The 12,827-nt window shown below is 42.8% G+C and overlaps 1 protein-coding gene across 1 annotated transcript; it reads right to left on the bottom strand.

Moving 5' to 3' along the window:
- Positions 1–300: 300 nt before the first annotated feature.
- LOC122002335 (U-box domain-containing protein 4-like) lies at positions 301–1,920 on the bottom strand. The gene is made up of 2 exons (XM_042557467.1): positions 817–1,920; positions 301–667 (listed from the first exon to the last, which is right to left on the bottom strand). The coding sequence occupies exons 1-2, from the start codon at positions 1,825–1,827 to the stop codon at positions 608–610; spliced, it is 1,071 nt and encodes a 356-aa protein (XP_042413401.1). The 5' UTR covers positions 1,828–1,920; the 3' UTR covers positions 301–607.
- Positions 1,921–12,827: the final 10,907 nt, after the last annotated feature.

Here is a 12,827-nt window from a genome sequence, read left to right as displayed (position 1 = left end):
ATTTTTATAAAAAAAATTTATTATTATTTATATATTTAAGTATTGAGGTTAAGTAAATCTATTAATTGCTAGATGCTATACACGAGCTAGCGAATTCGTTAATTTCATAAACTATATTTTAGATTAATTAAATATATCGATTATCGGGATGAATAAATTGAAGGTCGTCGGGCCCATTCCACGACCCAACCTCGACAGCAAGGTACCTCGCTCAGCGCCTTGGCAGATCTTGTCCCCTCCCAGATTCCGTTTTCCATTCTAAACGAAAAAATTATCTGTAATCCTCCAAACACGAAGAAATTAAAATTCTCATTAATGGTTAATGGCGAGAACTTTTTACAGCTTACACACAACCAGCCAGTTGGAAAAAAAAACAACATTTTTTTTTGTAGTTTATCTTCCTCGATGCCGTCATTCTCCATCAAACAACCCAAGCCGTGAATCAGAAAACCAACAATCCCACATTTTCTCGAGTTATTTTTTTATTTTTTTTTTAACCATATCGAAATGAAAAGGAAAAGAAAAAAATAGCAAAAAGTTTCTTCGATGTACACGATATTTACAAACCCTTCCCCAGTCCCATGCGTCTGATTCCGCCACGTGTCGACTAACGGTGTGAGTCGCTAACCGCCCTGGGTTGCCTCAGTAACTCGATCAACTCCTCCGCCTTTTTTTTTTAATTAGGAAAATAATTTGAATTAATTGGCTAAACGAGAGTAAAAATAATTAAAAAAATACGTGAATTTTAATGGCGCCGGCAACGTCGCCGTGAGAGGAGGGGGGAGCACCGCCTCACCCCAGGTGAGGTGAGATTACCTTCTCTTTCGCCTTCTTGGTGCCGAATTGGGAGAGGGCGACGAGGGGCGGGATGGCGCCCTCGTTGACGGCCATCTTCCGGTGGATGGCGCTGCCCTTGCAGATCTCGAGGAGGGATCGGGCGGCGATCTCCTTCTGCCGCGGGGTGCCGGTCTCCACCATCTCTACCAGCACTGGCACGCCGTACTCCTCCACAGCCGCCGCCCGGCCCTCCGGTATCTCGACCACAGCGTGCAGCACGTAGGCTGCCTTGTCCACCATGCCGGAGTCCGGGTCGGCCATCAGGTCCAGCAGCGGCCTCACGATTCCGGCCTCGACGGCACGGATCTTGTTATCGCGGGAGGAGAGCAGAGCGAAGAGGGCGGTGGCGGCGTCCTTCTTCGCGCGGGGGCCGCCGGACTCCAGCAGGGAGACGAGGGGCGGGATCGCGCCGGAGCGGCCGATGGCGACGCGGAGCTCGTCGAGCTGCGCGAGGCGGAGGAGGGCGCACGCGGCGTTCTCCCGGGCGGTGGCCGTGCCGGTGCAGAGGGCGCGGACGAGGGGGCGGATAGCGCCAGCCGCCGCGATCGGGGCCTTGTTCTCATCGCAAAGCGATAGGTTGAGGATCGCGGTCACGCCGTGCTCCTGCAACAGGGGATCCGGGTGGGACAGCAGCGCGACGAGCGGTCCGACGGCGCCGGCGGCGGCGATGCGCAACCGGTTCTCCGGGCTGTGCTTGGCGAGGAGGCGAAGCTCCATGGCGGCGCGGCGCTGCGACTCGACAGGGGCGGAGGGGGACTCGAGATCGGAGATGAGGCCGCGGACCATCTCCTCGGAGTAATCGGCGGCGCCGGCGAGGAGAATCCTCTGAAGTCCGCCGGAGGAAGCGGAAGAAGAGGAGGTAGGCGATCCAGAGTAAAGGATCTCGCCGGAGCAGTCGCTGTTGCACTCACTGAAAGCACCGGAGGACTCTCCTCCGTCGCTGTAGCTCCGCCCCATGTACCGAAAGGCCGACGGGCTCTCCATCTGCATCTCGAACACCTTCGATTCAATTCAATTCGATCCGTTCTCGTCTCCTCGCAGCTCTGATTTACAGGGTAAAGGCGACGGATGCGCTGCTTTCGAAAGGGCACAGACGCGAGCCAGTGGAGCCATTAATGAAAAGGCAGCGCACGTGCCATGCACGTGGATAACGTGGGCATGACCGTACGCCGGAGAGAAGGGCAGTGGTGCCTGGGCCACGTGGGAAGACGGCCGACGCGTGCGTGTGGAGTTGGTCTGCGGTTGCCGATGGAGTGAGGAGACATCAACCGTGCAGCCGGCAATCCTTTGGTATGCCATCATCATCAACCTCCTATTTTACTCCTCCCTGTTCCTTACTGTAAATTTACACTATTTTTTTTTTTAAAAAAAAAGATTTTGAATTTTCAGTTATTTTGAATTCTCTTGCATGTTTCTTTCTGCTCCATTACTTCTTCTTTCATAACTCAAGAGTTGTTGTTTTTTCCTCCAATTTTTGGATCACAAAGATCTAATTCTCTGTCTGTAGCCCCTTTGTGTTCTCTTTATGTTGCAACAAAGTTATCAAAAAGCAAAGAGCCGACTACCACCAAAGTTTTCTCGTCGTCCAGGCCTTTAATAATGGTCGTAGTCTTTTCCCTACGAATAATTTTAATATGCCCCCTGTACCTCATGCAGGGGGAAGCAGAGGGCCAGCATTATAGTTTGCAGCATGTCATATGCACTTCACATGCCCATCTGATTAGCTTGTGTACTATAGTTGTACCTCCTCACTAGTCACTGCAGTATTTCTTAGCTCAATCCCACCTCCATGCAACATATTGATACATACATAAACTTTGGAAGTGGTGGTTGTCAGCTTTGGCCTTTTGTTCTATAGTAGACATTAGTTATCTGGCTCGGCAAGTATTTTGCTGTTTCATTGCACAAATCAATGCCTTGCTCCTAAGGCCTTCGAGGATAGAGATTGATGTAGATGAAGTGCATCTGAGACGAAAAGTAGATGAGAGTACTTTCTTGTTTCCATTCTGGAGCTGAAAGTTCAATAACTACTACTGCGTTTACAAAAATAATATTCTGTTGGAGTCCATTTGGAATCTCACTAAGCAATATAAAACTAAATTTTGCCGGGCAGTCCATAATTTAAAGAGATTCTTCCAATTTAAAACTTGTAGCTAAGAGATGATGTTTCTAAATTGGCTTAAATTATTGTTGAGCTTTCAGTTTGATTATTAAAGAAGAGTGATTTAGATCATGATCCTGGTGGTTCAATTTCTCCTTATTTCTATGGGTTATTGGGGTTATTGGATTGTTGTTGTGCAGTAAAGATAACTTTGGCATATGGTGTAGGAGAAGGAATATATAAAAAATATCTATTCTTATGAACTAAATACATCATTCGCATGCAATGAAAATGATTGAAATGATGGTTGATGCCGTTTAGATTGGGGATCAGATATCCTCCACAGACCTTGAACTTTCAAGATTGTTTACTCTTCTATTGCCTTCCGACTAATTCATGTACCCTCACTGTCAATGTCAAAGTCGTGGGTCTTGCTTACTCTTTCTTCTGTCTTCCTCTTCCTCCTACTCCTATTCCCTGTCCTTATAAAAGGCATACTGTTTCTTCCACCTGCTGAAACATAGATGACATGGATTTGATTTCTGCAGATATTTAATTATCACATATCAATTCCCATCAAAGTCAGACTCATCACTCTGTTCATGGTAAATCTCAGTGAAGCCGAGTAACTGTCATGATGGTCATGGATTATTGTCTTCTTCCTTGGGAGATAATAAAAATAGTTTATGTGTTTACCAAATTAATCCAGGGTTAAGTTGATGGACCATCAATGGATCCTGTCACTGTCCTCTAATTCATGCTCAAGTACTTATTATTGTTGTTCCTGATGACTTCGATGTGCTTTTACATTTATATGTACATAGTAGTTTGAGGAGCTGATCTTTCTTACCTGCTGTCTAAACTTATTGTTGCTAAATTCGTGTACCTAAATGGAACTATCAAGCAATAAATAGATAGCTCAGTTCTTCAATCAGTCTTATTATGTCTGATTCAGCCCCGTGTTATCGGCTCCAATAAACTAGATCAACCAAACAGATCAGATATTTATTGAAGAAGATATTGACACTTATTCGGTCATTTTCAATAATGTCTTCTGAATTAGAGAATGAATGAGAAAGGAAAAGAAAATATTCAAGTTCGTCTACAATTCTTTTTCTGAAGTTTATGCAAAGTAAGCACTAATTTAACAACCAACAGGAAGCTTATTTAAATGATTTAGATAAATAAATGAATGAATTAACTTCTTGACATATGAACTTCTTTTGGTTCTAATTATCTTCAATTTATCTTTTATCTTCCACACCAAGTTGGATGTTGAATTTGTTGAAAAGATTAACTCTAAGTGGTTTAGCAATATATCAATGACTTGTTCATAAGTCATCACATATACTAGCTCCATGTTTTTGTATTTCGTACGCTTCAAATTTGAATGAAAGTGTACATTAATAAACTTGCTTCTTTGATAGAGAAGAAGGGGTCGGGGTCTACTTTCCTTTGCTGCTCAGCCGCCATCCTTTAATTGTGGTGAGATTTTGTTCATCTTGAGATTTCTCATAAACATGTTGGCATCTAAGTAAAGCTTTTAGTTGAATGCTTCAATTCTCTAATTCCTATAAACGGAGGCAAGTTTTCTCTGCCTCCTCTTTGATCGGTAACGACTTGAACATCAAAGCAACTATGCCTGGGAGCGAGTTCAAGCCTTAACTTGTGTTATATCTACAGTCGGGTAGGTAGTAGTGTGGGAATAGCGGAAGCAGGGTGAGCTCATAATCCACAGAGCCAAGAGCCATCACTTACCGATGGAGATTGTTCATGATATTTGGTTGGAGTAGTATATGAGCATGTTGCATGGTTGTTACCCTTATATGAAGATCCCTGAGTCGAGAAGTAAATTTGGGGACCAAATTTTTATTAGTCGGGGAGAATGTAAAATATTGATCAATAATAATAAAATAGTAATTAAATAATAAGGTTTAATGGGCTAATAGCCTTAACGGAATTTTTAAGAATTTTTAGAAATTTTCTGAGAATTTTGTTAGCTAGAACCCTAGAGCCAATCATTTGATGATTGTATTTTGGACTTGTTGTATCATATTCTATATAAATAAAGGCATTTGGTTTTTGATTATTATAATTACTTGTATTGGTGTCAAATAAACTAAGTATAATAACGTCCTTGAGTAGAAGGTTCTCACCTATATCAATCGGTTAGTTGAACCGATAGTGAGATGATATAGGGAACACTACTCTTAATCATTCCTAGTCGAGTATTAACATTCAGGGACAATGTTAATGCAATAAGACTAGCATGTAGGTCAACTCGATGACTTGATCTCACAAGTCATGGATATAGAGATATCAAGTTGACACATGGGTATGCATTGGAGAATGTATACTGAATGACCCGCCATGAGAAAGTATCATGGATCGTTATATGAGGGTCATATACTTTCTCATGTGGCTATTAGTATGACTACTAGTCCTTAGACCTGAAGTCACCATGGTTCCCTACATAAGGAGTTATGTACTTTGGTTTCGTCAAACGTCACCCGTAACTGGGTGGACTATAAAGGCGATTACTGGGTATGTAACAAATTATGCGGAGGGATGTGAGTGATGTATATGGGATCTATCCCTCCTATATGACTGGAGAGACATCGGTATTCTTGATAGAGTGAGACCACGAAGTGCATGGCCATGCCCAAATGAGTCAATATGAGATATTGAGCTCATTTGATTGAGTGAGTCTACTTGGAGTTCAAGATTTAGATTGATTAGAGGATGACACTGTCTATGCCTCACATTGATCAATTTAGATGTCTAGGATAGAAGGACACTTGTCATATATTGTGAGGAGTCACAATTAGTAGTCATAAGGTGATGTTGGATCTCAGCATTCTTGTAACTTGGGTAGTAATGATGTATTGCTAGATACCGCTCATTACTTATGTTTCTAAATGAGTTTAGGGGCATTGCCAACGTTACAAGAACCTATTGGGTCACACACAAAGAACAAGTGGATGGAGATTAGGTTCATATAATGAACCAAGAGGATTAGATTCATTTGATGAATCAAATTGGATTAAGAGTAATCCTAATTGGGCTAATTGAGTTGGACTCAAGTTGATTCATGTGTTCAATGAGTCTAATTTAGATTATGACTCATTGAATCAATTTAATTAAATGAATTAGATTCATTATATTAAATTGGCTTGAATTAAATGGTTGGATTAGATCAACCATGAGAGAGATTAAGTCAAGTTTGACTTGACTTGAGAGGAAAATGAAGAGTCAAGTTTGACTTGACTTTATGCCACCTCATTGGTGAGTTGACATTAAGTGGACCAATGATGATGCTCCACATCATCATGGTTACTTAAGTGAAGTGTCACCTCATGGGAGTTACCAAGAGTTGTGACTCTTGGTATCCCATGGAGGTTACAAACCACTTAATTAGATGAAAAGAGTTTCATTTTGAAGTGTAACTCTCATTCAAGTGATCTTCCTCCTCCTAAGCTCTCTTCTTGCTCCTTCTCTTCTCTTGGTCGTGGGTTTCAAGTAAGGGAGAAGAAAGGAGAGTGAATCTAATCCAAGAAGAAAGGTTAGTGAAAGTCACATAGAGATTTTAGAGGAGTGTGTTCTCTTCTTTTCCTTTCTTCTTCTTCCAATCCTACCCGAGAGCCCTAGAGAGTGCTAGCACACTTGTGGTGCTCTCTTCTCCATTCTTGTGTGTTAGAGAACACATCTTGTTCGTGTGGATACTTCTAGAGGATTGTCTACGTTGACAATCACGAGATCCGGCGTATCTTGGACGAGGGGATTCGCGAAGGGCACACATCGAAGGTATAAAATGTTTTTTCCTTTGTAGATCTACTGTAGATCATAGTTTGAAACTCGTACTCGTATTTTCGAAAGTTTTCTTCACACGGATCCAATGGCTAGGGGGTTTCGGGGTTTCCGCGAAGCGAAAAAGCGGTTTTCGCGGCCCGAAAAAACCCAACAAATTTTTCGGAGCTCGTAAGATGTATTTTAAGTGGATCAAATATTGGGCTGTAAGAAAGTCTGTTTGAAATACCCAAAAGTGGGAGTCGATTGAAGAATAAACTTAGGTTTTGATTTTTCCTAAACCTAAGTTCGAATTTTATAAATCTAATACATGACCCGTGCCCTAGCTTCCACACGACGCCGAGCCCCTCTTCCCCGCGCCTCACCTCGCGACGCGCCGCTTCTTCTTCCCCGAGCCTCTCCCTCTCGCGATTTTTCTCCCCAAAGCCACCGTCGACTCCATCCCTCTTGCCCTCTCTCGAGTTCTCGGACGCCGTCGGCGTCTCCTCCTCGCACTAGCACCCGAGAGGCCATGCCACCGCCGTTCTCCTCCCTTCCTTGCGCGCGAGCAGGCGATCTTCTTCTTTCCCTCATGCGGACAACACAGCAGAGATTCTTCTCCTCCTCACCCGAGCAGTAAAGCCACCGATCCTCTTCTCTCCGAGTCATGCCCTACCTAATCCAGTAAGTAGTTTCCCTTGTAGTTATGGATTGGGTGAGGTCTTTACTTTTGTTGATTTCGTGGTTTTCTTGCGATGGGAGTTGTTTCCCTTGAATTGGATCTAGGTGTTGTAGCATTCGTGCATTGTATCTATGAACTTTCCCTTCCCTTATTTGCTGATCGAGTTTTGGTAGGTAGAGATTTGGATGGTTTCAATTGTAGGAGTGAACAAGGTTTAATGCCTGGGGTATGACATGATTTGTTTTTTTATGTTATCTTTATGTGTCTAGGAAAATTGGAGTTGTTACTTTAGTTGAGCTATACTTTGTTCCAGGAATGAGCTTTGAAGTCCGGAGGAGATGAATGTGTCTTAGTGTGTGGGTGTTGTTTTAGATCTAGTTCGTAGTTGTGCTCTATGAAGGTTTTGGGTGTAGTTAACAAAAGAAGGTAATAATGATTCAGTTAGTTTTATGTTCTTGCTTGGAGGAGGTTTAAGTTTCCCTTAACTGATTTAGTATGGCTGTCTGGCGGGGTTTTGGTGATTTTTGCATTTGTAATAACTTCGGTTTTCATGGCAGATTTAGTGTTAAATGATAGGGTGTTGGCTTTACGCTCTTATTTTTTTGTGATGTCTTCGGCTTTATAGCAGTTTTGGTGGAGGTGTTCTATCTTGGAGTTGAAATTGAATATAATCCTAATCATATTAAGATTTAGTTAACTAGTTGGTTCATGATGGATTTAGCTAACTAGTTCATACTTGATTAGTTATATTATACACTATGTGATCGCAGGATTTGTGTTTGGGACGAGCGTCTCGACGTGAGATTATTTGACACGAGCTACGTATAAAGGCGGGTACTTCTTGCTTTATTTTCTTTTAGTACTTTGACCTTAGTGCATGAATTATTTTGGATTAGGACTGTTTACCTTGACTCCACTCTTACTTTCTTGCTCTTGATACTTCCATGCAATCTTTGAGAAATTCGTTTCCATATTTATACAGTCTCTTGTTGTTGTCCATGATCAGTAGCAGACACTAGATGTTGGTGCAACCTTAGGTCAAGGTTGACCTGGTTGACCCGACTCGAGTTGACGTGACTCGAGTTGTATTTTGATGTTTGACTTGGGAAGATTGTTGATGCAACCTTAGGTCAAGATTGACCTAGTTGAGTTGCATGTTGATGTTTGACAATCGTGAGAGAGTTGTATTCTTGATGTTTGACAAGAATAGGTGTTTGGGAGATTGTAGGTGCAACCTTAGGTCAAGGTTGACCTGGTTGACCTGAAAAGTCCAAGTGTGGAGACTTGGCAACGGAAAAGTCCAAGCAAGGAGCTTGGCACGCGAAAAGTCCAAGTATGGAGACTTGGCACGGGAAAAGTCCAAGCAGGGAGCTTGGCACAAGGGAAAGTCCTGGCGAGTGAAGCCAGGCAGTGGAAAGTCCTAACTGGGATGTTAGGCAGTGTGGAAAGTCCCGTGAGTGAAGCCAGGAAGGAAAGTCCCGTGAGTGAAGCCAGTGGAAAGTCCTAACTGGATGTTAGCAGTGTGGAAAGTCCCGTGAGTGAAGCCAAGGAAAGTCCTGGTGAGTGAAGCAAGGAGAAAGTCCTAACTAGGATGTTAGGCAAGGTGGAACCTGGTGAGTGAAGCCGGTGAAAGTCCCGTGAGTGAAGCCGTGCAAGGAAAATCCGGATGGATCGGATGATCGGACTTCTGGTGTTGAAAGTCCAAGTAGGTCAAAGGAATTGACCGAACACTCGGGGAGTTCTAGCAGTCAAGGGAGTGACCGATGCTAGGGATGAAGTACCAATAGGTCAAGGTTGACCGGATATTGGTTTGGAAGTCTTGGGACTTGGTTTGGGCAAAATTAGCTCGGATCGGTCACCGCATCGATCCGGTGATACTTGCTTGCTCGACGGTGACCGATCGATATCTGGCATCGACGGCCCGTGACCGATCGACAGAGGCGAAAGAGGCAGCCGATCGGTCCACGCATCGATCAAAGATGTCCCGACGGCCCGGGGACCGATCAGAGACGGCGTCGCACAGCCAGAGTTGGGACTCCGTGGACCGATCCAGATGGCCTCGATCGGTCCACGCATCGACGTAGTACGCATGTATGTTTCAGGCGGCGATCGATGGGGACCGATCAAGATAGGCCCGATCGGTCCGTAGACCGATCAGGTTTCTCTGCTCTGACGCAACGGCTAGTTTCTTCGATGTTTCTTCTTCGCAGTATAAAGGCCGAGGGCTTCATGAGTTTCTACTTCTTCCTTCCGGAAGTTTTTCTCCTGCCTCAAGCTTCGCTTCTCCTTCTTGCCGAGCGTTGTTGAGCTCGTTGGGTGCTAAAGCTTCGCGTGAGCTTCTTCCTGTTGCTGGTTTTCTAGCTAGGCTTGGATCCGAGAAGCTGCTGCTTCACCAGGGTTCCTGCTGACTTCAAGAAGGCAAGCAAGTGTAGTTTACATTTCTGTTCTTGTTTTCTTGTTACTATTTGTACTCCTATTGCTGTTGCAAATATTGTGGCGAGGTTTCTCCACCCACAAGGAGTATATTGTATTAGCTGGTCTCGGACTCATCCACCGACGGATTGATAGGGCTCGTCCACCTTACGGACACGCCGAGGAGTAGGAGTATCATCTCCGAACCTCGTACATCGCTGTGTTAAGGTTTGATTTTCTTCTCCTTTCGTTTCTATTTGTATTTCCGCTGCACTAACCTAATCGTAGGAAGAAACGCGATCGATTTGGGGCGGCTATTCACACCCCCCCTCTCTAGCCGAGTACGAAGGATCCCAACAAGTGGTATCAGAGCGAGGTTGCTCTTCGACGGATCAACACCCGGGGGAGCACGGGCTAGAGATGGATCTCTATGGAGAAGATGTCACGATTCAACCCTTCTACGAGTCTCACGACAACTTCACATATTGGAAGGTAAGGATGATGTATTTTCTTAGGACTAATATGTTAAATTGGTTTTGTGTACAAGAAGGGTTTTCCCCACCGATGGATGAGGAAGGAAAACCTATCAAGAAGAAGGAGTGGACGAAAGAGCAAATCCACCAATCCACAATCAACGACGAGGTAACGAAAATTCTTGAATTTTCATTACCTAGTGATATCTTGCATAAGATAGGTAGATACAACGATGCCAAGGAATTGTGGAACAACTTAGCAAAGTTCCATGAGGAGAGCTCAAATTCAAGCCATGAAGAGGAGCTAAGTGAGCCAAGTAGCTCACATCATGGAGGGAGCGAATTGGGAGTTGAGGGCTACTCAACATCCAAGGAAGAAGAGGAGGAGAGTTCCTCTTGTTCAAGTTCGGAGCAAGAAGAAGAGACATCTACCTCCGGAAGGGATGAGGAAGAGAGCTCACACCCATCCCCAAACCTAGGTAACTCAAGCATTTCAATTTCAAATAAGTTACATATAATATGCTTTGAGTGTAGGGAACATGGACATTACAAGAGTAAGTGTCCAAAGAGGGTAAGAAAGACTCCACCGGCGCCAAAGTTCAAGGAAGCCGGAGTCCCAAAACGCAAGGGCAAGGAGCACATCGTGTGCTTCCAATGCAAGCAAAGGGGACACTATAGGAGCCATTGTCCGAGGGGGAGGCAACCTCACAAGGGCAAGAGACCGGGCACAACGATAGGGGGAGCTAAGGCAAATCCTAAGGTAACCTCTAAGGTTCATTATTGCAATTCTAATAAAACTCATGCTAGTAGTTTTGTTGCAATTGTTAATAATGATAAGCATGTTAACTTTAGGAACCAATACATGTGCTTAGGAGCTAAACATGTTAGCCTAGGTAAGGATAACACTAGAAATACCAACCCTAGGATTAACGCTTCTAAAGTTAAGGAAAACCTAGGTAGAAATCCCAAGAAGACTAGACATATGCCTAGGAATATCTCAAGAGAAAATGACAAATTAAAACTTGAGGTATTAGAGAGGGAAAATCAAGTCTTGAGGTCAAGACTTGATAATTTGGAAAAGGCTCTTAAAAACATAGAGAAGTCATCTCTAGGGTTTAAGGGTCAAAAACCAATGTCCAAGGACAAGAAAGGTTTAGGTCACAAACCTAAGTCCCAATTGGTCAAGCCCACTTATCATAATGTTCCATTCGATTATGGAACAAAACCTAAGGCTAGGAAGACCATTACCAAGGTCACAAGGGGAGTCACCCCTATAGTTGACCTTGATGAGACCCAAATGACCAAGGCTTTAAAGCCTAAGAGGGTCATTAGGAGGGTTGCTAGGGAAGTTATCCCTAGTGAATATTTAGTGAACCCAATGAGCTCTAATATGTATTGGGTTCCTAGGAGCATCTTCTCTACCCCATAAATGGGTTAGAGAGTGTCAACTCCAATAAGAAGGGTAGTTAACCCAACTTTGAGGAAATTGACACTCAAGGAGCATTTTCAAGGTTTTGTGAATCTTTGAAAATGAAATGAATTATCACTTACTCCTTTGAAGAGTTAAATGTGCCTAAAGATTGGAAATCTCATTTTTAATCTCAATTGGCACAATTTGGAAAAACCTAGAAAAATATCAAATTGGGATTTTGATATTCTCTTAGGTAATCAAGGCAATCCGGGCCTTAATTTAGAAGTGCTACTCTTGTAAAATTTTAAATGGTATAAATCAAACAAGAGATCAAGAAATGCCAATTTGGGTTTCGACATTTTCTTGGAGCACTTTGGGCAATCTAGGATTAGAATTTAAGTTAGCTAAGTGATTAAGGATACTTAGATAGGGAATTTAGATATTTTATTTGTGCTAACTTGCCATGATTGGTTGCCATATGTCATGCCATGACATCATATTCATTTTATTATCATTTGATATGTCATGATAATGCTTAGGTTATCTATGTGTCATGTGTTAGTTTAGTTTCAAACATTATGCCATGACATCATGACATTGGCACATGTTTTTACTTATGATATCATTATATGCCATGTCATCATCTCTTGCATTATAATCAATGAAATTGATTTAAGGACAAACATATAATTTGATATTGAGATCAAATTGGTGTTTAGAAAATGCATGAGAACTTAGCCTAAGTTGACCTTAACCCATATCTCACATCAAATTGACTTGAATGTGGTTTGATACACCTTAGATGTGTGTGAGATATTAGGATCATGAGTTAGGATCAAGGTGCATAGTTTTTGTACCTAGATGAGCCTAATTCAAGAAAAGGAGGATCATAGGGAAAGCTTGTGTACAAGTCATGTACATCTAGCCCTAAGATTATGGTCCTAAATTCAAATGGTTTTAAAAGCATTTTAAAATTGATTTGAAAAACCTTGATGAAGCTTTCCTAGTGATAGCATTCATCATTGAACATTGTGATACAAAGTTGAGTTAAACTTGAACTATTTCAAAGTTTTTGAACTTTGTATCAAGATTGAAAAATGGAAGTTATTTTCATAGAAAACTATT

Source organism: Zingiber officinale, chromosome 7A (genome assembly GCF_018446385.1).
Source record: "Zingiber officinale cultivar Zhangliang chromosome 7A, Zo_v1.1, whole genome shotgun sequence".
Lineage (NCBI taxonomy): Eukaryota > Viridiplantae > Streptophyta > Magnoliopsida > Zingiberales > Zingiberaceae > Zingiber > Zingiber officinale.
This window is presented reverse-complemented; position numbering and strand designations above follow the sequence as displayed.

What these genes read in the sequence shown, in the direction of transcription:
- LOC122002335 (XM_042557467.1), bottom strand. Translation starts at nt 1,827, where the DNA reads ATGCAGATGGAGAGCCCGTCGGCCTTTCGGTACATGGGGCGGAGCTAC. An exon ending in CCAAGAAGGCGAAAGAGAAG is followed by an intron (nt 668 to 816) that starts GTAATCTCACCT and finishes TAAAAAAAAAAG; the next exon opens with GCGGAGGAGTTGATCGAGTT.